Source organism: Netta rufina, assembly GCF_964035555.1.
Source record: "Netta rufina genome assembly, chromosome: 1".
Classification (NCBI taxonomy): Eukaryota; Metazoa; Chordata; class Aves; order Anseriformes; family Anatidae; genus Netta; species Netta rufina.
The window spans coordinates 124,480,847-124,506,451 of record NC_140123.1 but is presented as its reverse complement, the minus strand read 5'-3'; the positions used below and the strand labels follow the sequence as shown (position 1 = coordinate 124,506,451).

Sequence of the window (25,605 nt, the reverse complement as noted above, 5' to 3'; positions counted from 1 at the left end):
AGTTCAAAAAAATGTTTCAACTCCTTTGCATGCTGTTTTTTTTTTTTTTTTTTTTTAAGAAGAGCATACGTAAGTGTTCCTAAAATTCTAAAGAATATTTAAAGGAAGATAGCTTGATGATCCTGCATGCAGACAATGTTGCATGCTAAAGAGGGGTCCAGAACACACTAAAATCTCTGCATGTAAACAGATCTTGGAGGGAGAAGGAAGAGCCCAGCTTTTAACAGTCAGTACGTTTCTACCAGTTGCCTAAAGAAGGTTTGTGTACAGCCTCAAAGCACAGGCCTGCTTTTACCTAATGTCTCACTTCCAACAATTAATAATTGCCAGTGCTTGAAAGATGGCATGTATGAAGAAAAAAATAAACCTCTCTTGTCCCAGCATGTCTGTAAGAAAATCCTAAACCATAACCTTTCTTTTTTTTTTTTTTATTTTATAAAATTCTTAATTTACAATGTGGAAAGTTTTAGGAATCTCTGAAGAGTCTGAGAGGAGGTAGTAGAGGGTGGAAAGGGGGAGAGTGATAAGCAAGGGAATCCACATATTTCAAGATTAGAAATTATCACCGTTACTTAGCTGGACTGTCTCATCCTTTTCACCTTCACAAGCAGGCTGAAGAATTTCTCAAAAAAATTTTGCATCACACGGTCTTTGTAAGCTGCCTGCGTTTGCTATACAAGGCAAAATTACTGCGTTTCTTGGTAGGCTCTTCAGATTTTTGACTCTTTTAGAATATGTTAATTTAATTAACATTTAAAAAAGCCAACCTTCTCTTCTGTGAAGTTCCAATTTTTTACTTTTTTTTTTTTTTTTGCATCAAGAATTGCCCACTCATGTCATTGGGCACAACACTGGCAATTGTCTGCTCCGCTGTGCCAGTTGATGTAGGAAACAGAAGTAGCTGGAGCTTCCAGATGTGCAGAAGCACAGAAGACCAGAATATAGGAAAATACTGGTGTCTAATTTTTGTTGATCATAATGGTGTTAGTATCTTGGTATGTTCCGGTGATAATGAAGATGTGTTGTCTTATTTGAACTACTCAGTTGTTTTTCTCATTAGCTTTCCTGCATATAAAATGCAAACATTTATTTTAAAAAATAGAGCAAAAACTAAAGCTTTTAGGGAAATTATCTCGATGGCATATACTTTCTAGCTTTTGAAGATAACACATTCCTTATTTCATGTAATTCTCTGTTGTAAAATTCCTCTAAGATGTGATTTTTTTTTTTTCTTTTGTATTCAGGTAATTCTGAATTGTTCTGCCCTGCAGAGCTTACTGCATTTGCTAAGCAGCCCTAAAGAATCTATCAAAAAGGAAGCCTGCTGGACAATATCTAATATAACAGCTGGAAACAGAGCCCAGATCCAGGTAACCTTTTCAGCTATGATTGGTAATCTTTGTCTTGCAGGCTAGAAAGAACATATCAGGTGGTACAACACAAACTATACAAATTATGTTGTGTATATACAACACAAACTATTTTTTGCATTGTATATACACAATTATATGAATATATAATTATTTATAAGCAGAAGTATATTACAGATTTTGGGGATAATTAGAATATTTCAATGCCTCAGTCATCCCTCAGATGCAATATAGAATTATTTAATTTCATAACCGTCCACAGATTATGGGAGGGAGGGGAGGGGGCGACAGTCATGCTAACGAATGACAAAAGTGGACTAAGCTCAAGAAAAACTTGCTTTAAATTATTTGCTTCATGCCTTTGACAATTATGATATAGGAATCCTCAAATAGGAAACAAGGAAGCTACAAACTGAGAATCAAATAACTTTAGATGTTTCTTGATTTCACCACCAGATATGGACCAACTACATTGTAAATACTTTTAGTCGTAATTATATATTTTTATAATTGCTAAAATTGGCAGTTGTGCTTACCCAAATCAAAAACATGCTTTTTATTAAACTGAGCAGTAGTAGAGGATGTCTAACATGTTGCTCTGGGGTTTGTCCTTCCTGGCTGTACCAAATGTTGTAATCCTGTCATGTTAAGGGGTAGCACACACAAATGAATGAAAGTCTCAGTCAGTCCCTTATGTCAATCTTTACAATAAGGCCTCCAAAAGACCACGTATTTGTTCGGAATCTGGACTTAGGTTCAGCCATCAGGAGGAAGTCCTGGGACTTGTCTCCCAGTGAGAGATTGACCATCTCCTCTACAGTTTTTTTTTTTTTTTTCTTTTTTTTTCTTAGACTAGGAAATGAAGAAACTGCTCAATATGTTTTTGTTTTCCCTGGGTGTGAAGTTTTTAAGAACAGCCATACTAAGAAATTTTTTGTTTGACTTTCAAGGAGAACATCTTTCCTTATTTTTTTTCCAGCATTGCCCAGGGAAGTGGTTGAGTCACCATCCCTGGAGGTCTTCAAGAAGTGTGTAGATGTAGAACTTAGTAGCATGGTTTCATGGTGGACTTCTCAGTACTAGGTTAAAAGTTGGACTAGATGATCTTAGAGGTCTTTTCCAGCCTGAATGATTCTATGATTCTTTGAACTGATGGAAAAACAAGATTGTAGTGAAACCAGGCTGCATCTGATAAATGTACTAGGTTCCCATCAAGCTGGTTGAATGAAGGTTCCTTGCATAAATCAAACTTAATTTTTCTGAAGTTCCATTTCTCAGTGCTCTTCTCCCTCACAGGATATAGAGAGTATTCTCAGGGATTGCAGAGGGTGTGTGGAAGTCCAATTGAAGGCATCTAGTCTTTGAGGAATAGAAAAGAATAGCAGAAATATTACACTTTGGAAATATTTTTGTCACTGTGTAGTAACCAGGCAGAAAGCAATCCAAGTCCATATTACGTTGGCAGAAGTGACTGAGAGATATTTTTGTCATATCCTTTTCCTTAGAAGGCAGTCTAACACTTGTTATTCTTATATCTGATGGCTCTTGATTATTCATTCTGTATCATCAGAATTAGCATGAAGTGGTCAAGCTTCTTCACCAAAGGGATGGAATTCTTTTTGCAGAAATCTTGCACGAGATTGTGAAAAAAGCTGCATTGTTTTCCCTGATGAAGCCCTGATATGTGCTTTGCAGGTGGTTTTTGCAGCAGTTTAGTTAAGCCTTCTACCTTACAAACAATATTCATCTGCTGAAGGGGCAACATAAAGTCGTAACATCTTGAAGAGGTCTTCATCTACCTTTCAGAAAAAAATAGGAAATGAAGATGAGACTTTTCAGGAAGATAAGAGTCTGCTAAACTTTCTGTAATTAAGTGTGAATATTTATCTAACTTAAGAGGTACTCATCTTAGAAAATAAGTAGGCAAGAAAATAAAACTTATGAGCTGAAAAGCTACGTCTTTTTCATTTGATGCAAGGATGTGACTAAGATGGAACTGAGAGCAAACAAACCTCTTACAGCTGTGTTTACATTTCTCAGTCAAGATTTTACTCTTTCCACTGAAGATCATGTTTTTTTGTCAGATTCAGAAGGATTTGGTCACTTGATCTAATGTTGGGAGAGCTCCAAGAATTTCAGTTCTAGCTTTGTTGTCGCTTGCATATTAGATCTGTGGACTAGGTGAATATATAAGATAAAGCACTGTATAAAATCAGCAACGGCATCCCTGTTTTTTCTTGTATCAGCAATTCTAATTGCTGTACAATTAGCAGTGCTGAGAAGGTAGTTACTACCACTTGTAATAAGGTAAAAATGTTTTTGCCTTTGCTTTTCTTGCAGTGAAGGATCTTTTGGCTGCCTTATCCATACTGTTACTACCTTAGAAAATATTGCTCATACTTCTTTCTATCTAGTAGGCTATTCTTGCTTTTCCCAGGAAGCTTAAGAGGCTCTGGGGAGCCTAAGAGTTTTAAGCCTAAGAGTTCTGTGGAACAGTCCAGCCCAGCACATTTATTTAATTTCGTATTTCCCAACTCTGTTAGAAGTCCTTTAAGATACAGAACCATGTAGGAGTGTTGCAAACTATGAAAAAGATGATCTTGAGAAAATCAGAAATAAAGTAATTCCATAAAGAAACAAGTATCTAAAATGGCAATAGAAAGTGAAGTTCGTTATTAGAGCATTTTTTCAAAACCTCAGGATCTTTGTTTTCATATTCGTGATCTACTGAAGATATAATTGTGAAGAGTTCTAGAGGTAATTTGTTCTAGTACACCTAGAAGCTATTTCGATAATCCACTTGCTTTTGTGCCTTCTACGTAAGTATTCAATTTATCACATCATCCTGTTCAAGTGAAGGAGTTATTGTGCTAACAAGGACAGACACTATTCCTACACCTGATACGCACTGCTCAGATAAAGGTGTAGGTGGAATCTTAACTATACCCTTCACAAACCTCTGAGACTTCAGTTGCTGTCTCAACTTTATTTGAAAAAAAGTGACAATATAATATTTCTTTTGTTAAAGTTAACAAAATTTGCCTAGTCTAGCTAAACAAATTTGTTAGGTGGTCTAGCTAAACAAAATTGCGTGTGTTCAGTAGTTTGTAAAGGTTTCAAAATGCCTCATCACCAGTTTAGGTGAGACCTCTTTCTACTGAGAACAGAATAGAATTGGCTTATGCCTTGGGAAAAGGAGGTGGGGAAGGCAAAGATGAGGAAATTAATGCTATTAGCCATTAATATTGCACCTTAAATTTTAGCTGGTGGTCCTTTACAAGTACAGAAGAACCCTTTTGCTTTGCAAAGAAAAATAGTTATTGTTGTCTGGGAAGAAGCTCTTTCTCGGTATTCTTGTGTCAGGAAGAAAATACAGAGTCTATCACATCACCAAAATGCATTTGGATTTAAAGGAATTCAGCTTTAAGTATAGCCTGCCTTTGGCTACGTCACAAGTGAAGTTGGAAGCCTGTTTTTCAATGAATGTTTGCATTCAATTCAAAAAAAAAAAAAAAAAAAGAGAAGAAAATTCTCAAAAGTGAAAGTTGTAGTTCCTCATTCAAGAATCCCCTAGGACCAATTCAGAGCAATTGAGCTACTTCTGAACTCTAAGCACACACGTGCTATGTAGCGAAATACTGACTCTCCCAAGTGCATTACCAATACAATCTATATTGTCAGCTGTAAAACTGAGATTTAAAAAAACACACAGTGCTTCTTATCTGGAGCAGGTGTTAACTATCTGGGTAATTGGGACATTTTGCAAATCACATCCATCATGAGGCTTAGGTTTTTGGAACTGAAGAAAGAGGCTTGTTAGAGTGAAGTTGTGAAGTAAAGGATGCTTGAAAATGTTTGCAACCTGTTTGATTGGAGATCTTGAAGCTGCTGTTTCTTAGAAATAATTATTATCAATTGCAAGTGTAATTGCAGTGATTATCAGATGCTGCAAGTCGCATCACAGATGTATAAAATGGTTCCAGAAAAGCTCCAATTCTTTAGAGTCTACTCTGACTATAGATTTTGTCATGTGAGATTCAAGGTGTAATAAAACCTCCTTTCAATTCTGGAGCGGATACGTCTGCTTTTCTCACAAACTTCCTTCTTTGAGCTATTCTTTCAGATAACTCCTACTCCATGCCAATCATTGTAAATGCTTGAGCTGAAAAATGCTTCAAAATAGTTTCCGAAGTTGGACTATGCTTTTGGTAAAGTTCTTCTTGAACATGGTCCTATGCTAAAATGTAGCATAGAGAGTAGAAGCCTGTTTTGTTTTCACTAGCTGAGGGGACAAGGGATAATTCCCATCTGTGAAGAATATCCAATTTACTAAGTGCATGGATGGACCTATTTCATCCATGTTGCATTTTTTACTCTGCAGAAATGAACTTTAAAGGTAACGTCAAACATCGCAGTGAATTAAAATGTCAGTTCTTGAGAATTGCCCTTCATTACAGAAGGAATTCTAAATACTAGATGCAGCTCTGAACTAAGTCATTTATTTTCCTTCCTCCCCAGACCTTCCAAATTGCTCAGTAGTTCCTACTGCAGATTACAGACTGTAACCAGATCTATTCCAGTCTGTGCTGTATTAACTGGATTTTGACCGCGCACAATCTTTAGCCAGAAATCAAGTAAAAAAAAAAATCACTCCATGGTAATGTATTTCCTAAAAGTTAAATATCTGCTTTGCATAGTAAGTACATTATTACAAGTTACAAGCTGATCTAATGAGTGGGTTGTTGCTCCAGAGCCATCAGGATGTTTGAATACCATGGAAGTTCTGGGTAGTGCTCAAACCATAATCTAAGCATTGCTTCAGCGCTCCAAGAAGAAAATGAAATATTTCAATAAATCTAATGCATATTTACCCAACCAATATTAACAGACAGAGCTATATTTAGTGTTGTTTAAGATTGCATTGGGTTACACTTCCTCCATCCACCCACTCAGAAGTATAGAAATATAAAGTTAGAGGGAAGGACTTCTATATTCATTTCCACTTTCATACTGCCTATAATGTTGTTAGCACACTCCAAAGGCTTTCACTGCCATTTCTAAAAGATAAGACAGGAGCCTATCACTGTTAGATTCGCACTCAAACACAATCAAGTAAACTCTTCCTACTGGTAAGCAATGTAAGTTAACATGCATGAAATGTGGGCTGAACTTTGTTTGTATCTAATGTTTAAAACACAGGAGTGTTTTTTTGTTTTTCCCCCACCAAATGTGGAAGTGAAAGCCTTTCAGAGTGTGTTATCAACAGTGTTTAGGCAATGGAAAAGTGATGGAATACAGCAGTCTTTCCCCTCTTTATTTCTGTGCTTTTAAGGTTTGGGATGGATGTGTATATCCTGATGCAGTCATGATTGTCACTAAGTATAGTTTTTGTTTGTTAATTTCCTAGTTTGTATACAGCTTTGCTGTACTTCAGTGGATAGCTTCCCCAGTCAGGGAGAAGGGGAACTACATCTTCCTGGGAATCAGAAGGAGAACTGCACAACTGAAGCTAAATCCTGACTGTCGACCCTTCTGAAGGGTATGAAAGGCTATCAGATGCCTCAGAAAACGCAACCTGTTGAAAAGCTATGAAAGGCAGTACACCAGATACAATCTTCCATATCTGACAGTGAAGACATCATAGGAGTTCTCTCCTGTTGACAGGTTAAGAAACTTATCACTTCTTTTCTGATATACCTTAAATTCTCACAAGAACATCTGGAAACCTGAATACGGCTACATGTGGTAGCAACAGGATCTGTGCCGTTCATTTCTTCTTTAGGGTTTCCTATCCTTGATGAAATGTGCTATAAGCAAGTGTAGCAAATGCTACATTGCCTATCAGTTCTAGAAACTCTAGAATGAAATGCATTTTTACAAACTGGGTAAAGATACAAGCTGAGAATTGTTAGGTCTTCTCCAAAAAGGCCAGAGTAAGGCTGAGGACGTGGGAAAAGAATACCACAGTTCACATGCAGAGTTGCAGTTTACACAGGCAAACTATCAAATTATTTAAGTATAAAATGTGTTTGGTTCATGCCTTAGTTTGCACAGATGGTCTCAAATCCTCATATGCTGTTTGTGGTGGCAGAGCTTTAAAAAGCCTCTCAAATAGGAGCAAAGTATGGTGTTGCTGTAAATGTCATGTTTCTTTGTCTGTGGACCAGCAAAAGTCAGATGAGTGATTTTGAGGTTTAAGTTTGTGTTTAAGTAAAACTGTTGTTAGGCTTCCACATGTGGTGCATCCGTACATCACGCCATATTGAGGGTAGCACAGCTAGGATACCTTTGATTTTTTTTTTTCTGTCCGAAAACCTCATCAGTACATATTACTATATTTTTTGGAGGGCAGACCCTAAAATCTGGAGACAGCTTAACACAGTGCTGTTCATTATAGTGCAGGTTCTTCCTGAGAGCAATAGCAACCTGTGTAAACTAGTATAAAGTTTACTTTATACACAGCTTGGAGTATATGGATTTAGTGTCAGTGTCAACAACGTAAGCCCATTAGAAATGAGATCTGAAGTGCTTCCTTCTTGACTCATATGGCAGCAGGTTTGTACTCATACGCCATCATCTGAAGTGGCTTTGCCTTACAAATATTTGCTAGGTCATTTAGAAAGCAGTTGTAAATTGAATCTGTAAACAGCATAACTGGATCACAAGTTACAGAGAAACCCCTGTGAACTAAAATTCCCAGCCTGGAGGAGGAGAATGTAGTAGTAGGAATACTCACAGCTTCCAGATACGGTGGTGACTGTAATCTTGAGTTGCTAAAGGTAATGAGAGAGCTTGCAGGAGCAGAACACAATCACAGTGTAAGACTTTGTTGCTATCACAGGCATGTGGTGATTCATGTGTAGACACTTGTACACTATATGTGTGTTTTTGCATACCATAAGTGATTTATTTGTTGGAACCCAAAGAAGAGGAGCAAATTAATTTGGTATTGGCCAGTTCATGTACTGATTTAATACACTGCTGCTGAAGAGCTGCTCCCTAACCATGACTATATTGTAGTTAGATTCAGCATGCATGGTGATGTAATAAAATTCTGAACATTCGTTTTCATCTGTCTCAGCTCTTTAAAATCAAATATTATGAAGTGAATAAGCTTGATTAAAAGAAATAAAAAGGATGAAGTGCTTCGAAGAGACAGACAACCCTCTTGGAGCGTCAGAGCTGCAGGAATGCCATCTGTTTTAAAACAAACAAAAAAAATACTTCAAAAGCGAGGGCCAGATTTGCTAAAGGACTGGGTATTACAATTCAATTTCAAATTAAATTTGAAAATTCAGTTTTTGATTCAAATTCAGTTTGATTTTCAGAAAGACTCAATGATAAGTCAAAACAGAGTTCAGTTCCAACAAACATGAAGGGATGCAATTGGGCATAAATTTTGGTGTTAGTTTCATTTTTAAAAGGATGGGCTCTGCATTAGCTCTTGGGCATAAAACCAATTTATAACATTTTTGAAAATGCTACTACAGTGCCCAGTAGCAGCCTAAAATCAACATAAATATTTAAAATCTTAAGAAAAGGGATAAAAAGAACAAGCAAACAAAAAGTTATTCTGGTTCTGGTATAGATCTTCAGTGTTGCCCCGAACATACATCAGTTTTCAGAGGACATGATGGGAAATGAAACTGGTGGTAAGGAGAACCATAAAATGTCAACTTGATTTTATATGAGGTGCAACTGTATAGATTAAGGGACAGGTAGAGAAACATAGAGAATGCTGTAGAAACATGAACAGCATCTGGGAAGATGAATTTTTCTTTGAAGAAAGAAGAAGAAGAGGAAGAATTATTCTTCGCTTTTGAGCAAGATCATCAAAGGCAGAGACAGCACAGTAATAAGTATGTGCTGCACAAATGAGCACATATCTTTCCCTACAGGTGTAGTCAAACTAAAACTCGCTGCTGTAACTGAATTTAAAAACTTAAAATACACCAAGAGTTCACATTTTCATGTGCATCTGCTTTTGATTGCTGTCGGAGCAGGATGTTAAAATATTTTTTTTACATGTGATTGTAACAGTGATTTGGATTGAAAAATCTATGTGAACTGCTAAAAATGACATGGTTCTTGGAGTGTTTCTTTAAAATTGTTACCGTTAGCATGCTGTCATCAGACTCCTTTAAAAATTTCAGTCACCTTTAGAAGGCATAGATAAATAAGAAAGTTACCGTACATCAGCTGCTCAGAAAGAATGTTTTAATATCTTTTACATTATAGCTAGTATGAGACATTTGCCCACATGAATGGCCAAGGCACCTATAATTTTTCAGGGAATAGCAGAACACTCGAACAGCTGGCAGAGCGAGATGTTCGTATGTCAGTCTTTAGTTTACACCTTGAAATTTTTTCATCTTTTACTTTTATCATTTTTTTTTAAAGTTATTAAACTGAAATCCCTTAACAGTGTTCATTTTATTTGAAAGATATAATCTTGAACATTCTTTATATTCACCACATTACTTGAGTTTTCAGCACATTTACAAGTCAGATGCCCATACTGTGGTAATAAGGTTAAAAAAAAATAAAATCATTCAAATCAATATTTAAATCATCACTTCTAGGATCTCACCTTACCACAGTCCTTTAGGGTGTTGCTCTGCCTCAAGTTTGCTTTTCTTCAAGGGGAAAAACAAAACAAAACACAGCAGCAATCTGTTTCAGTGGCTTACTATTTTATTGTGCAAGTAAATTTAATAGAAAGGAACACATGACTTATTTCTATAGTAATTATTCTAACGTAAGATGTCAGAGCTAGGAGTCCATGTGTAGTCTAGTTTGATTTCAAGAATAATCACTGTAAGAAAGGCTGTAAACATGGAGTTTAAAATAAAAAGTGCTGCTAGCACTTTTTCTTCAACGTTTTATTGTTCTCTTTATTATGTTTTATTGTTTTCTCCCCACTGGAGCTTAACTGAACTTGCAAAGTTCAGTGAAGATATTAAGTTCAAAGCAAGCTATTTTCTGATCTAGTTAATGTTTATTTTACAAATACAAGGCCTGTGATTTTCAACTGTCAATAGACTGCTAGTTGAAAAACTGTGCTGTACTATAGAGGGGTAGTTAAATGCTGGGACTCACTCCTGAACTGGGACTCGTTCAGGAGTGAGGTGGTGACAGCACTTAACGCATGTCAAGCAGTGGGAAAGTTAAAAGTCTAATGACAGCTGGTCTTCTCTCAAGCCAGTCTCCTTGCATGAAGTACCTTACCAAAGGCTGTAGTAATCGTTGTGGTCTTTTAGCATGTTCTTGGGTAAGGATGGCTGAATTTGTGGTACAGCAGGGAAGTGAACAAGGTGCCTGTAATCATTTATGCAATAGCTTAGAAATTTGATCATTCACCCAAGACTTCTGGATTCATTTCCTTCTGAAAAAGTTCAAAGGCATATTTTGCCACTCTGAGGAGAGTGCTTTTATCCACCAGGCTTTTCATTGAAAAGATCAAAATTTTTAAGCCTGGAGGAAAAGAATTAAGATCTTCTGTGATTCTTCCCACTTGTTACTGTCCCATTGCTAGTACCCCTTGTTCTTGAATTCTCCCTACTATTCACCTCCTACAGGTCTAAATTGAAATATTTTAAGGTATATTTTTCTTTTGGTGATCAAAGTTAAAATACTTGCGGTCTGATGGCTAAGATGTGCTGATTTAGTTGGGTGCTACTGTGTAACTTTCTCTGATTACTAAAGAAGCTTGTTCTGAGAAGATGCTTTATAAGTAAATAATCCTCTTGTAAAAATTCTCATTTGGGAAGAGGGACTTAAGAGGTGATACTTTTCAAAAAGTGCAGCAAAGACAAGGGGTTTCTTAAAATATTATTGTACCAATCTTTGCAGTTGTACATGTGTTCCTTCAAAATATCACAGAATCACAGAATTTCTAGGTTGGAAGAGACCTCAAGATCATCGAGTCCAACCTCTGACCTAACGCTAGCAGTCCCCACTAAACCATATCCCTAAGCTCCACATCTAAACGTCTTTTGAAGACTTCCAGGGATGGTGACTCCACCACTTCCCTGGGCAGCCTGTTCCAGTGCCTCACAACCCTTTCAGTGAAGAAGTTCTTCCTAACATCTAACCTAAAACTCCCCTGGCGCAACTTAAGCCCATTCCCCCTCGTCCTGTCACCAGGCACGTGGGAGAACAGGCCAACCCCCACCTCGCTACAGCCTCCCTTGAGGTACCTATAGAGAGCCTATATGTTGCCCTAGACTCCAGAAAAGTTGCATTATGATCAGTGAAGCCAAGAGACATACCTGAGAGTTATTGAACCCCAGTGTTGGGTTTCTTATATTCCACTATTGCTATTTATTTAAGTTGCTCTCCTTTGGGAGGGTGAAGTTTGGCTATGCTGCCCTGTACCTCTAAGCGATGCAGAAAATTATAAAAGGATTCATGTTGAATCTTGTCACTCTTAGTGAACGTTTCCCCTCAATCTAATGCAAATATGAAACCTCTCAATGCTAGAAAGCAGAAAAATGTAAGAAAAGGTTTTTTCTTTTCCAATTCCTGTTGAGTTTTATTTTGTGATAGCTTTTAAATTCGTACACTCTTTTTAGTTGAGGGCCACAAATCGCCTTTATGGAATTGCAGATTCTGTGGTAAAAGAGGCTGTTGATAAAACTAATGCACAGTATGGATTTACGAATTCATGCAGCTTGGCTGCCCAGATAAACAGGAAGGATAAAAGAAATGTCAACAGGTTGTTTTTTTTTTCACTGGGTAATTGTCCAGCCAGTGAATTGCCTGTAACTTTATGCTGGATGTGGTCTGTTTCTGTCTGTAGAGCTCCTTGCAAAGGATTTATTTGTCTGAGTTTGTTGTTACCAGTTCAGTGATAATGTCCTTATTAAATGGTTGATTTAAAAATGCAACCCTAGGCTCTTGTTTCTTTCAGTTACCCTTATGAAAGAAAGTGTTTCAGATCTTTGTGGTAGGTGTGTAACTGAACCAGTTTTATTTTTTTATTGCAAAAGGTTCTTTCCAGGGGTTGTTACTAGAAACTTTGTGCTGCTGATTAAGTACTCATTTGACTTGTATCTATTTGATGGGCTATGCAGTTAACCATATTACTGAACCATCTGTTGCTTTGTCTTTTTACCAGGAAAGAATATATTATTTTGGGGAGTTCTTAGTTCTTGCAATACGTTCTTTCTTTTCTCTGTTGTCTAATCTTGCCAAAATACAGTATTTGATGAACAGGTTTATGAACTTTTTTTTCCCCGTTTAGGGGGAAAGATCTTAGTAGTTCATTACCCGGAAAATAAGGGAAATACGGCATTCTCCTGCTGTCAAGGTATAATTAAGTTGCATGTTAGATATAGTGATAGTTCAGTCTGAACATTTTATGAATTACTTTGGGATAAACACTAACTGGTGATAATTAGGGTTTTGAATGTAAAGCTGTGAACTGATTTTTGCCTGTTGAGAAGTAATATTTCATTGTTTAATGTGTGGTGTTGAGCATAGGCATTAAATGGCTCAGGACAAGGAATTTATTTCTAATTTTGATTATAACCTTGACATGTCATTTCTTTTTTGCAGACAGTCATCGATGCCCATATCTTTCCAGCTCTAATAAATATTTTGCAAACAGCTGAATTTCGGACGAGGAAGGAAGCTGCATGGGCAATCACAAATGCAACATCTGGAGGCTCTGCTGAACAGATCAAGTATGAAATAGTGCAAATGTTTCAATGAAATTGAGTGAATTAGTGTTTTTGCAAGAAACCAAGCTAGTAACATAGAAACTCAAAAATGTTTCTGTAAAGAGTTGGTACAGTTTTGACCGTCTGTATGTAAAATTCTGTATGCTTACAGAGTTTGTCTCCAGAGAGATGACATCTTTAGATTGAGTTGTGAATGAGCCATTCATTCCTGTATGGAGAAATCACAGAAGAATTTCAGCTGTAATACTTGCTTCATTAATTGAACCATTCCTCTTATGTGGAAAAAATAAACTTTTAAACTTTTTCACAGTGGTTGTTACAGAGTGTAACAAAATGCAACCTGGAGAGGCATGGCTGAAAGATGTACTCCCAAGCCCCTGAGACAAGGGCTTCATGTTCATTGTTCTTTCTGTTTAACTTATACTAGTATATTATGCTTATATATAACTTTATACAAAGTTAATACTTTAAATTATAATTTAATATAGTTAAGCCTGGTAACATACATTATAAACGTATAAATAGAAGTTACAAAATCAGATGATTATTTCATATCTTTTTACACATAGAGATGTGTAGACAGATAATGTATTTTAAAGATATTTTCAGTCTTTCATCAGAATTGACTGGATATGTATAGATGTCTGTAATTTTTCCAGTTTCTGCAATCAAGTTGATATTTCGTTTGTTTTGGTTCTTTGTACTTCACACTAAATGCTTAAATGGCTATATTGGTTTTAACTTTACAAACAATTAACTGTTGTATATGTGGTGTTTTTCAGGTATTTAGTAGAATTGGGATGCATCAAACCACTCTGTGACCTCCTTACAGTAATGGACTCAAAGATTGTGCAAGTAGCACTGAATGGGCTGGAGAACATCCTGAGGCTTGGAGAGCAGGAATCCAAATGCAGTGGCACTGGCATTAATCCTTACTGCGCTCTTATTGAGGAAGCATATGGTATGAGCAAAACATCTGTGGATGGCAGGGATTAAAGCAGTGATCATGGATCTGTTAGAGTTTCAGAAGACCAGATTGTATTAATTTCCTTACCACTTTTACCTGAAAATTAACTGTTCTTCAACAAATCGTTTACCAGTGTGCTTCAGTTTTCACATTACCTTTGTCTGTATGTAGTTGGAGATAGTGTGTGAATATTTTAGTTCTTTCTTTTTCACATTGCAGAAACCTGGATGTCATTCAGCCCTAGTATCTTTTCTCTGCAGCAGATTAAAGTTCAGGAGCTCTGCTCTGTTTCTCAGATTTCAGGCCTTTCCTTTCCCTTTCTGCTGCCCTGCAGAATTCTGCCAGCAGCAGCAAATTCTTGGTTTGGCTTTGCTTTGCTGTAGTTATGGCATGCACTGCCATCATTTAGTCCTGGTTCTGAGGTATGTCTACTCCTAAGGTTAGTTTCCTTGTTAACAGGCCTGGGGTCTTCTCAATTCAGTCTGGCCATTTTCTGTCCGATGTGGTATATCTCTCTTCACCTCAGCAGCTTTTCTCAGCAGAATTAAGTATCATTGAGAAAAGCATAATCTTATGTCAGAAAGGGTAAAACTATCTAGCAGTCTGTCTAGAAGTCTGAAGGTGGAGAGCCTGTAAATTGCTCACCATTTAACACTCTTGCCTTGCTGTGGGATTTTTCCCTAATGCATTGTTCAGGCAGTGACAGCTCCTCTCTTCTGTATAGCTCTTTTTTATTTTTTTTTTTTATTTTTTTTTTTTCTAAGCACAGAGGACAGAGCAAGTATGCTTGCTCTCCACTTTATGAATCTTGATCCTCTGTCCTCTTTGCATACTGCTCTGATGGGACATTCTGTCTCTAAACTCACAGCTGCCCTTAAACTTTCAAAAATACTGAAATGACACACAATTCATATTTAATCTATATGGTTGTGGTGGTTTTACCCAGTTGGGCAGCTGAACTCCACCACAACTGCTCTCTCACTCCCACCCTTCGAAGGGAAAGGGGGAGAAAACAGAATGGAAAGGGCTCAGTGGTTGAGATAAGGACAGGTTGATTGCTGAACATTTATCATCATGGGCAAAACAGACTCAGAATAAGGTGATTTATATAATTTATTGTCTATTACTAACAAACTAGAACAGTGAGAAACTAAAAACAGAATTTAACAAAAAGGTAGGGCGGACTATGGATGATGAGGTACAGGGCTTTGGCTCGATGAGCATACTCATTATATGCAACCAATGTCTTAATATTGCCTCAGTTTCTCTACTTTGTCATGTTTGTTTCTCTGTGATCTGCATTTATCCTACCCTTTCCCTGTCATTGGCTTTTTCCCTAAGCATATGTTAAGTCCTACATAATTCCAGAATTCTGTTCAAATCCAATTCTCTTCCCTCAACCTTAGCATAAGTCTTTTATCTCGGTATGCAATGTAGCTTGCATAGCGTTCCGGTGAGAATTATTCTTTGGATTGGCTAAGTAGGTTTTGTGTCAGTTGTAATGTATTAATTGTTCATTGCCTTAAAAGTAGTAGTATCAGATGGAATTGTTTGTCTGGGTCTTTTTTTTTTATTTAATATGAGTAGCCCTTAGTGAGATATCCTTAAATACTCTGAGGTTCAAGAGGATTTGTCTTGAGTAGTCCTGTAGAGGTAAAGTTGAAGGCAGTCATCTTAGACGTTTGTTAACGTAGTTGACTTGTTATGCTTGTTTCCGTGCTGCCCAGCACTGAAGCTTTAAGAAAAAATAAAAATGGGGTGTCAAGAGCAGTATAGGAGAGGATAGTAGCATGGAATATTGTTTCTTGATTAATATGTCACTTCCAGGAAAGAGCTGCATCAAAATAAGTTTTTTTTTGGTGTCTGGTTCTAGTTTGTTTGTTTGATTTTCCATGAAAAGTAAGCGGGTATTCTAATTTGGAGATGTTTTAGGTTCTCGAATGAGGTGTGGCAGTTCCTAGCATAAAGGTTTCATTTATGGTTTGGGAAGCCTTGATTAGTGGCTGCTGCATTCAGAGAATTGGGACAGCACTGCTGCTTCTTGAGTGACTGTGGGGCCTCATATATTTCCAAGTGTTTTATGAATTGTATTCTGTCAGCACTTGCCCATGATTCCTACGACTTCACAGAATCACAGAATGGCCGTGGTTGGAAGGGACCTCTGAAGGTCATCTTGTCCAGCCAATTGCCCAGGACCATGTCCAGGCAGCTTTTGAGTATTTACAGCATAGGGATTCCACAGCCTCTTTGGGCAACCTGTGCTGGTGCTCAGTCACTCTCACAGTAAAAAAAAAAAAAAAAAAAGTTTTCCTGGTGTTCACACAGAACCTTCTGGGTTTCAGTTTATGTCCATCACCTCTTCTTCTGTCACTAGGTATTGCTGAAAAGGGCCTGGCTTACTCTTCACAGAATCACAGAATTGTAGGGGTTGGAAGGGACCTCGAAAGACCATCGGGTCCATTCCCCTGCCAAAGCAAGTTCCTTAGAGCAGGCTGCCCAGGTGGGTGTCCAGATGGGCCTTGAATATCTCCAGAGAAGGAGACTCCACAACTTCTGTGGGCAGCCTGTTGCAGTGCTCCATCACCCTCACCATGAAGAAGTTCTTTCAGATGCTGGTGCGGAACTTCCTGTGCTCCATCTTGTGGCCATTACCCCTTGTCCTGCCCCCACAAACTACTGAAAAGAGGTTGGCCACATCCCTCTGTCTCCCATCTCCTTTCAGATATTTACATATCTTAATAAGATGCTGGCCCCACCTGCTCCTGAGCCTTCTCTTCTATGGGCTAAGCAGTCCCACCTGTCTCAACTTCTCCTTATGGGATAGATGCTCCCTTCCTTTATTCATTTTTGTGTCCCTTTGTCTTCTGTCACGAGTTGCTGTGAGATCGGTAGTTCTCTTCACAATACCATGATCTTAACTTGGGATAGCCTCTGATATGTATCCTATTTAACAAAAGCCACAGGTATAAACAGAACTTTTTATCAGTGTTGCAGAAACATCAATACAGTGCCAGATAATTGTTTCCTCTAGTATCCATACACAGTAAAAGGAGTTGAACAAGAAAACCTCTACAGTACCCCATGTACTAAAGATTTACTAGGGTGGCTACAACTTGGATTTCATTATAGCCTCATTCCTACATACCAAGGATAGTTCTGTTTGCTGTATTTTCTGACTATGAGGCTTGAGTTTGCTGACATGCTTAATGTGATTGTACAAGTTTAACTGCATTGTATACACCCATGATATGTAGTAGGTAGTGGAGTCTCCATTGTTGGAGATTTTGAAGACATGACTAGACAAAGGCACAGCTAACTTAATCTGCTATTGCTAGTAGTGCTGCTCCGAGCTGCAAGTTGGACTAGATGATTACCAAAAATGACTTCTAACTTGCAGTTAAGTGACTGTATGGTCATGGTCCTTGTAAACAAAAGTGCTAAGAACACACTTTCAGGAAACATGGTTCTAAAACTCTATTCAGGAAAAGTCTTGAGGCCTATTTTTTCACACATTCATTGATTTATTAGATTTTTGGAGTGGGAGGGGAGAGGTGGACAAATTATGGAACATTGTGCATTCGCAAAGGAATTCTGTAGTTCAACCTGATTTTCCTTGGCTGTGGAGAGTGTGAGTGTTGTAAAGGTCTCCATAGTGGGATCTTTCTTTTCTGAAGGTGGGAGAGAATTGCCATGGAATGTGAGGTTCACAACAGACTGAAAATGATCGTGGCCATAATACTTTTGCCGAGCTGTAACTTTTATGTGCTTCTTTTCTCTGCAGGCCTGGACAAGATTGAATTCCTCCAGAGCCATGAGAATCAAGAGATTTATCAGAAGGCCTTTGATCTGATTGAGCACTACTTTGGAACAGAGGATGAAGACAGCAGCATTGCCCCACAGGTGGATCTTGGCCAGCAACAGTACATCTTCCAGCAGTGTGAGGCTCCCATGGAAGGCTTCCAGCTCTGAGGTGCCCCCGTGCTGTGTGCTCCTCTACCTAGCCAATCCTGTTGTTGAGCCACAAGCCACCCGTGGAGTGATTCTCTCAATGTTTTCCATAATCCTGTTTGCGCTCATTCGCTTGCCTTGTGCACATGCTCTTACATACGTCCGGAAAACTCTTGGCTCCGTGGCAGGATGCCCCCTTCTTGGCAAGGGGTTGCCAGAATCACCCTTTTTCTCTAGATTCTGAACCTCTCCACTGTCATCTTTGTGGAGTTGAGGCACCTTTCTATACTTTGAGATATTCCCTACTCCTGTTACAGGAAAGTAATTCCTCCTCCACTAGCCCCCACACTCCTGGCATCCAAGGTAAGGCTGCCTTTCTCACGTATTTACTGCAGTGTGTGCCTGCAGCCCAGGGAGACATTCAGACTTTGAGAACATAGCTGAATTAATTTCCCATACTTTTTTTTTTCTTTTTTTTCCCTGGATGCCTCTTGGATGGCTGTGTGAGATGTGTTAAATCTTCACATGCAATGCATCTACTTTGCTATATGTGCCAGCTGGAGTTATTGGCATACAGAACGTTACAAATAATGGAATGAGTTCTCTGTCCCCTGCAACAACAGGCTCCAAATGGACGTGGTTTCTGATTCTTAAGAATACTGAACACACCTGGTCCTTCCCCTTCTCAACACTGAGCTCTCAAGCTGGATTGCAGACCACTGTGGAGATTTGTACACCTTCCCAATCTTTCCTCTCCATCCACAAAAAAAAAATCACCTGTGAATTTAAGTCACTCTTACCACACCCCCAGAAATGACTTTCCAAACCAGCTTCTAGAATGGAGAAACTACCCCCACTTTTTCTTGCCAGCACAGTATGATCTGGCCATGCCTACCTTAAAATCCAGCCCTTCCTGACTTCATATTTCAGAGTCTGGTCCTTGGTATTAGAGTTATGGTTGGAAAAAATCCTATCTGCCTCTTTACATTTTTACAGAGCTTGACTTGAACAGATTTCTCTTCTGAAAAATTACACTCTGAAAACAAAATCATAATTTGTAAAACTTAGCGTAAGGAGTGTTAGATCTCCTTTGGTTTTCATGAAATGAGCTTCCTCTTCAACTCACATGATAAGAGTCCTCGTGGTCAAGCCCTTTATTTAACAAATAAAATGACACTACATTCAAAAGATAGTAATGTTACACCCAGGTCTGCCTGCCCCTTTCATTTCATTTTTCCTTCTGCTGTTTACGGGACTTCAGGTGAATTAGCATGGAACACGTGGTTCCTACAGGTGACATCTATAAGGCATTGCTGACTGCATGACAGCTGTTATTCACAGCTGTAGACTGCTCTTCTGCTAGCAGCATGTTCTTGGCTCCGCAAGCTGCTTGGATCACAGACATCTGATGCAAAGGCCTGCCACTCCTCACTGAGTTCAGCTGACATTGACACCAAACTCGTCACACATCGGGAGATGCCATGTGATTGAAAGTGGCAGTTCCATTTCTGTAAATGCAATGGATTCTCCAGGCTGTCTGCTCCCCCTGGCATCGGGCTATGTTCTTGCAAGCCATTTGGGACGTTTGGAACACACATTTGTCCAGTGTAAGCATTTCAAAAATGCCACTAACATCTGCAGCGTCGTGTACCTGTGGTAAATGTTAGTGGCAGAACTGTCTGCAAGATCCTCCTTATGACTCCTCTCAGTGACAAGCCACTGCAAAAGCAAAACCAGCCCATTGGATTCAGAGTTTAAAAAAAAAAATAAATAATAAAATAAAATAAAATAAAATAATGTCACTTGTCAAACTGCTGAAAGAAGCTAGGCAAAGGCCTGAACATCAGCTCTGTGTGACCATTATTTAAATACAGTCTTCAGTTCTGTCTGTGCTTCAGGATGGAGACTCTGACCTGTGTGGCCACTGCAGAAGCCACCTGCTGCCTCCCTAGCTAAGCCAGATGGCCTCCACCTTCCCTCTCCCAATTATTTTCTCTAGTGCTGCTTTGTGCTGAAGGAACATTTAGTTTACTGCACTTGATCTGTAAATGGACTTTGATTCTTTGTAATTTTAGGGGGTTAAATTTGGTGGTTAATTTAAAAACAAAAAAACCCTCAATGTTGCCTTTACATCACATATAAATAACTGTGTTTCTCTTTTCTTGAAGGGTGATAGAAGCACTGATTAGTAGCAAAATCTTGTTTTAGCTTTTGGATTTTTTTGTGCTGGATTTTTTTACGTGTAAATTTCCAATAACATGTCATTTCTATAAGATTTGTTTAAAATCATTTACCTCTTATTGGATGGTATAAAAATGCTACATATTTTGTAAACAAATCTGAGCAAAGTGTGTGTGCATATATTCTGTATATTCATATATGTATATTCTGTGTATATATACACTTGTGTGTATATATACATATATATACACACACACCTGTGTATATATATACACACAAATATGTAGGTGTGTATATATATACATATCTATATATCTATATATCTATATATATATATAAGTGTTTTCTCTTCCAGGCTAGTGAAAACAATGTGGTGCATTGGCGTTTCCCTCCCCTGCCCCCAAGAAAAAAAAAAAGACAGTTGCCTCTAAATGAGTGAATTAAAAAAGAGTCCATTTAAGCTGAATGGTGTGCCTTCCTGTGTAAGGAGCCTAGCCAGTGTTTGTTACTTTTGCAGTGGATATGTGAATTCAGAGCAGATAAGTATAAATCTTTAAACTTGGTATGTTTGTTTGAAGTGACAGGCTTGGTTTGACACAGGTAATATTGTTGTCATATATACTTAGACTGTGTAAAGCATTTGACTGGTACTGCGTAACATTTTGATTGAAAACTAAAACAATACAGAAGTCAACATGGCACACATTAAATGGATTAAAATGTGGCTAACTCATAGGTCTCAATTTAATTTTAAATGGTGCTTAATTGAGTGTATTTTCATCAGGATCTTCCAGCAACCAGTTCTTGTCCTTGCTTTACTTAGCCTTATTAATGACTTGAAAAGAAATACTACTTCTAACAAACGCTGCAAATTACATGAGTATGGAGGGGAGAAGACATATGAATTATGAAAGGAACAGTTTACTGATAGAGACTGATCAGAATTACTTGGTAAACCAAGGGCAATCAGACTGTTTGCATTTGATAGAGCCAAATGTGTGGTGTTACATTACCCATCTAATAAATGACATTCAGGCCACATGCGAAGGACTCTGTTTTGAAGGAAAAGAGCTCTGAAAAAATCTGAGGTTCATTATACATTATCACTTGAATACTGGTTACCTGACATGATTCTGTGTGGCTAGTGTAATTCTCATAGGTATAAAAAGAAATCTTTTAGTAGAAATGGGGAATTATGTGAACTTCACGTTCAGCTTTGTTGAAACTTTTTTTTTTACAGGAGCATTCTCAGTGTTGCTATTTTCACTTAAAAAGAGACATGAAACTGGGAGCAACAACAACTGTTAAAAGGTGTGAGGTTCGATTCAGATGAGAAACAAGGCGCTTTTTACCCTCAAGAATAACTGTTAGACTGATATGAGAATAACAAGTATTATGTTCGCTGTTAGAAACATTTCAACCAGTATTCTCTGCTTTCCTAAAGAGTATGTTGCAGTTCAGACGGAACTAACTCAGAGAATGCCTGTAGCCTCCTCCACAGTTTGCAGTGATCTGTTCTTGTTTTGTGTACGGCTAGGAGGCAGCACTGTCTAATAAGCAGAGGATATGCCAGGAAACTGTTTGATATCTTTAGTTCTTCTCTTAGCTCTGCTATGCAGTGTATAGTGCAAGAAAAGGGATTTCACATATTTTCTGCTTCCCTTACTGTATAAGTGGAAGTTAATGCATTTGTTTCTGCTTGTGGAGACCCCATCTAGGCAACTTCCAGAAGCCTTGTGAGCTGCTAAGGTGAGAAGATGCGTGAAAACCAAGAATTTCTGAGTTGTTCTTGGAGCATCACTAAGGAACTGTCAGGTTTTAACAGTGACAAACTTTACATTGGGCATTAGGGCAAGGAAGATGCAGGATTGTCTGGTATTTTTATCTAGCCGTCCTGTCTGCAGACCTGTAATGCCTTTAAATGTTATGTGTTTGTTGGGGCAGCAAACAGAAATTTTAATTCTTTCTGTTGGTAAAGATCCCAGTAGAATGTTGCACACAGGGTTCTTCTTTTGGATTCAGGAAGATACAGGAGATAGTGGGGCAGAAAGTTAACAAAATTTCAGCAACTAAGCCAGGACCAGTGTTTGGGGCTCCTGAGAATACACTATGGAGGCAAACAATCATTTGCTGCCTAGAGACTTCAGCACATTCTTATATTTCTGTGTTGGTTCTTTGAAGCCAACTAAATACTGGTGGTCAAAGTCCCTTCTGTTAATCTTAGGGGAAGACAGGAAGACGTTGACCCAGGAAGATGTGTGTTCTTGACCCTGTATTTCTGTAACATCAGCGCTAAGATTGTTAAGAACCAAATCCCACCACCCAGTTCTGAAAGTGATGATGCTCCTGATGATGCACCTGTGTGGCACCTCTGTGCTTTCCTAAGGATTTGCGGGGACAGCTATCTTACCTTTGGGCAGTTTTCAGCTCTGTGCCAGCTTTAAGTACTTCCCCATGTCTTCCAGTATGGTTTATTTTCTTCTGGGATTGGCATAACATGTCATTAGTACTTTCACATGCCAATTTTAGCTAGCAGGCATTAATTTTTTTTAATTTTTTTTTCAGATGCCTGTCTTAGTCAGAAAATAAACAGTGTATCCGTGTACTACTATTACAGTGTCCATAGGGCTCCTGCATGGTCTTTTGAGGCAGCATTCAAGTTGTGAGATCGATCATTGCATTGGGAAGTATCTGTTGCATCTGGAAGAGGTACAGCGATAAGGCATATGGTGTAGGATTAGTAATTTTACTACTTAGAATAAATGTAAATGGTGTTGCAGACCAAGCCAAAGGGGAGAAAGGAAATATTTTTCTAAGGGCTTAATATATTCCATTTCATCAGGCACTGTTATAATAGTGTAGGCTAAAGCTACGACCTAATCAGGTGATGTGGGGTGTTCTCTAGTCAGCTAGGCTGGCTATTTAGGCAGAAAGATGAAGTTTTTAAAACACTGTTCAGAAGTGCTTTCTTAGAAGTTAGGAAACACTAGGAAAGAGGTGGTTACTTTCATGGTCCCTCTCAGATTTTTCTAGTATGCTACTTGCAAAAAAAAATAAAATAAATAAAATAAAATACTGCCATGGTTGGGAGTGAGCTGGAGAAGGCACAAAGCCCATGCTCAGGTTTTTGAGACCGTGAAGCTATATGGAAGCTGAAAGAAAACAAACGGGTGCAGTGATAAACAGGTTTTATGGTAGATCCAGAAATGGTGGTGATAACCAGGCATGTAAGGAAAGGACGTAAGGATATATCTCTCCTATGAAGAAAGCCTGAGAGCTGGGGATGTTCAGCAGGGAAAAAGCTCTGGGGTACTCTGCAACTCTGCTCAGGCAGACAATGACAGGACAAGAAGGGGGGGTTGGCTTTAAACTAAAAGAAGAGATTTAGATTGGATGTTAGGAGGAAGTTCTTCACTCAGGGTGGTGAGGCACTGGCACAGGCTGCCCAGAGAAGCTGTGGATGCCCCAGGAGGTGTTCAGCACCAGGTTGGATGGAGCTTGGAGCAACCTGACCTAGTGGGAGGTGTCCCTGCCCATGGCAGGGGGGTGGAACTAGGTGATCTTTGAGGTCTTTTCCAACCCGAGCCATTCTATGACCCTTATGTGTCATATTCTATGACCCTTTCTATGAGTCATATATGGTCTTTATATTCATTCTATGACCCTTATGTGATGTGACTACTAAATGGAGCTTCTGTCAAACTAATGGACCAGGGTTTGAATTTTCGAGTACGTGGGCATAAAGCTTATAGGTATTTGAGCAAAATGTAAAACTATTGATCATTGCTGCTCTGGGCACTGCTTTCTGAGTGGTATTTTACATATTTTTATTTGAAATGCTTTACCAGCTGGATGAGTCCGAATGGTTTTATATACAAAACTAGATGAGGTACCTTCTAGCCCTGTTCAAAGAATATACTCGGAATATACTGCTTCTTGAAAGCAGAACACTTTCTGGTTTTAAGTTCTACCATCACCAAGCTAAGTCAAATCACCAGTTTCTCTCTGTGGTAACCTGAAATATTGCCTGAAGTTGATGTTCTCTTCCTTGGTCTCATTTAATAAATACACAAGCACAGGCACATAACCTGGTAAGACTTTTTGATTCCGACCTATATGCTTACTGGTGTAGTCATGAAAGATCTGTTCACATACCTGCAGTGGAATTAAGCATGACTTGCATTCAGTATTAACTGAACGGACAAACCTGTGGGAGCCGGCTCTGCTTGCATGACAGCATACTTCCAATATTTGTCTTAGTGAGAATCTGATAAGGGGTTGTAGCATCATCTGATTGCTTTAAACTTCTCTGGAATGACTGTATGGCTTCTTGGATTGGTTAGATCTCTGTAGTATGGGTGGTAGCCAGAAATGCAATTCATAGAAAGATGGACTGAAGCAGTTATTTATTTTCTATCTGTAAAATAAAGGACAAAGTACTAGAGAGGACTGCATTAGATACCTCATTATTTCTTTCCAATTATAAATACAAGGTTTATCCTGCATTTTTGAAGGGCTTTTAATTCAGTAATATTGCTAATTTGTAGTAGTACAAGAAAAACCGAAAAGTTACAGGAAAAATAATCTGCCTCCCGCAATCAGGATATTCACAAACTACATCTGTCAAACATGCCTCTTCTGTTTCTGGAGTCCCCAGGGGCCAGTTAGTGTGCAGTCCTGGGAAAATACATGGTTTTGAACAGTCCTGATGGTCCTAATCTACATTTCCTTCCAAATGATCTGAAAGGAAGAGGGAAAAATACTGGACTCCAGTTGTTGTGTGCTGTTTAGCATGAACAGTACGTGACTCTTCTGGGATCAATGCCAGAAACAGGGCTACTGGGAGTTGCTCTTTGCAGGTGTTACTGGGTCTGCTGCTTCTGAAACTTGAGGCAGGTGATCTTTATGTGGGCTAGCAATGTGAAAGAAGAGGTGGCATTTTGAAGGGAAAATATGCAAATAAGTCCAAATAAATTTTGGAAAAAAGGAGCTTGGCAGCAGAGAGAAGAAATGCTTGATTAACTTTCTTATACTCATGTGCCTTGAAGTAGCATATCTGATAGCACAGGCTGAAGTTATCGATCAGTATTTGTCAAAATACTCATCTCTGTACTCTTAACTTGAATTTTCTCTCACCTCACTAGCAACTCCAGTGTAAAAAATGTTAGGTTGTCGTGCAGTACATCGTTTCTGTGGTATCCAGGGTATCACTCCCTTTCCTCTTCTTAGCAAAGAAGACAACTCATCCTCGACTTATACAGAGGTAGCCAGAATATACTGGACCTGGAACAAGTAAGTAAGCAGACTTCCTAATAACTTCCTAATAACTGATCATTTTGACCATGTTAATGCAGTCATGTCATTATTCCCAACTCAAGGACTTCCTTAATAATTGTTCTCTCTTATACAAAGAACATACAGAAAAATTTGGGCAGCCTGTAACAGTACAGAATAC

The 25,605-nt window shown here is 38.5% G+C and overlaps 1 protein-coding gene across 1 annotated transcript in view; it reads left to right on the top strand.

Annotated features, from left to right (window-relative positions):
- The window catches only part of KPNA1 (karyopherin subunit alpha 1), a 56,417-nt gene extending 32,855 nt beyond the window's left edge, over window positions 1–23,562 (top strand). The window contains exons 11-14 of the mRNA XM_084299215.1: window positions 1,245–1,370; window positions 12,930–13,057; window positions 13,837–14,015; window positions 17,803–23,562. Coding sequence (XP_084155341.1) covers window positions 1,245–1,370; window positions 12,930–13,057; window positions 13,837–14,015; window positions 17,803–17,990 — 621 coding nt within the window. The 3' untranslated portion in view covers window positions 17,991–23,562. The remainder of the gene's footprint in view (window positions 1–1,244; window positions 1,371–12,929; window positions 13,058–13,836; window positions 14,016–17,802) is intronic.
- The last annotated feature ends 2,043 nt before the right edge of the window (window positions 23,563–25,605 follow it).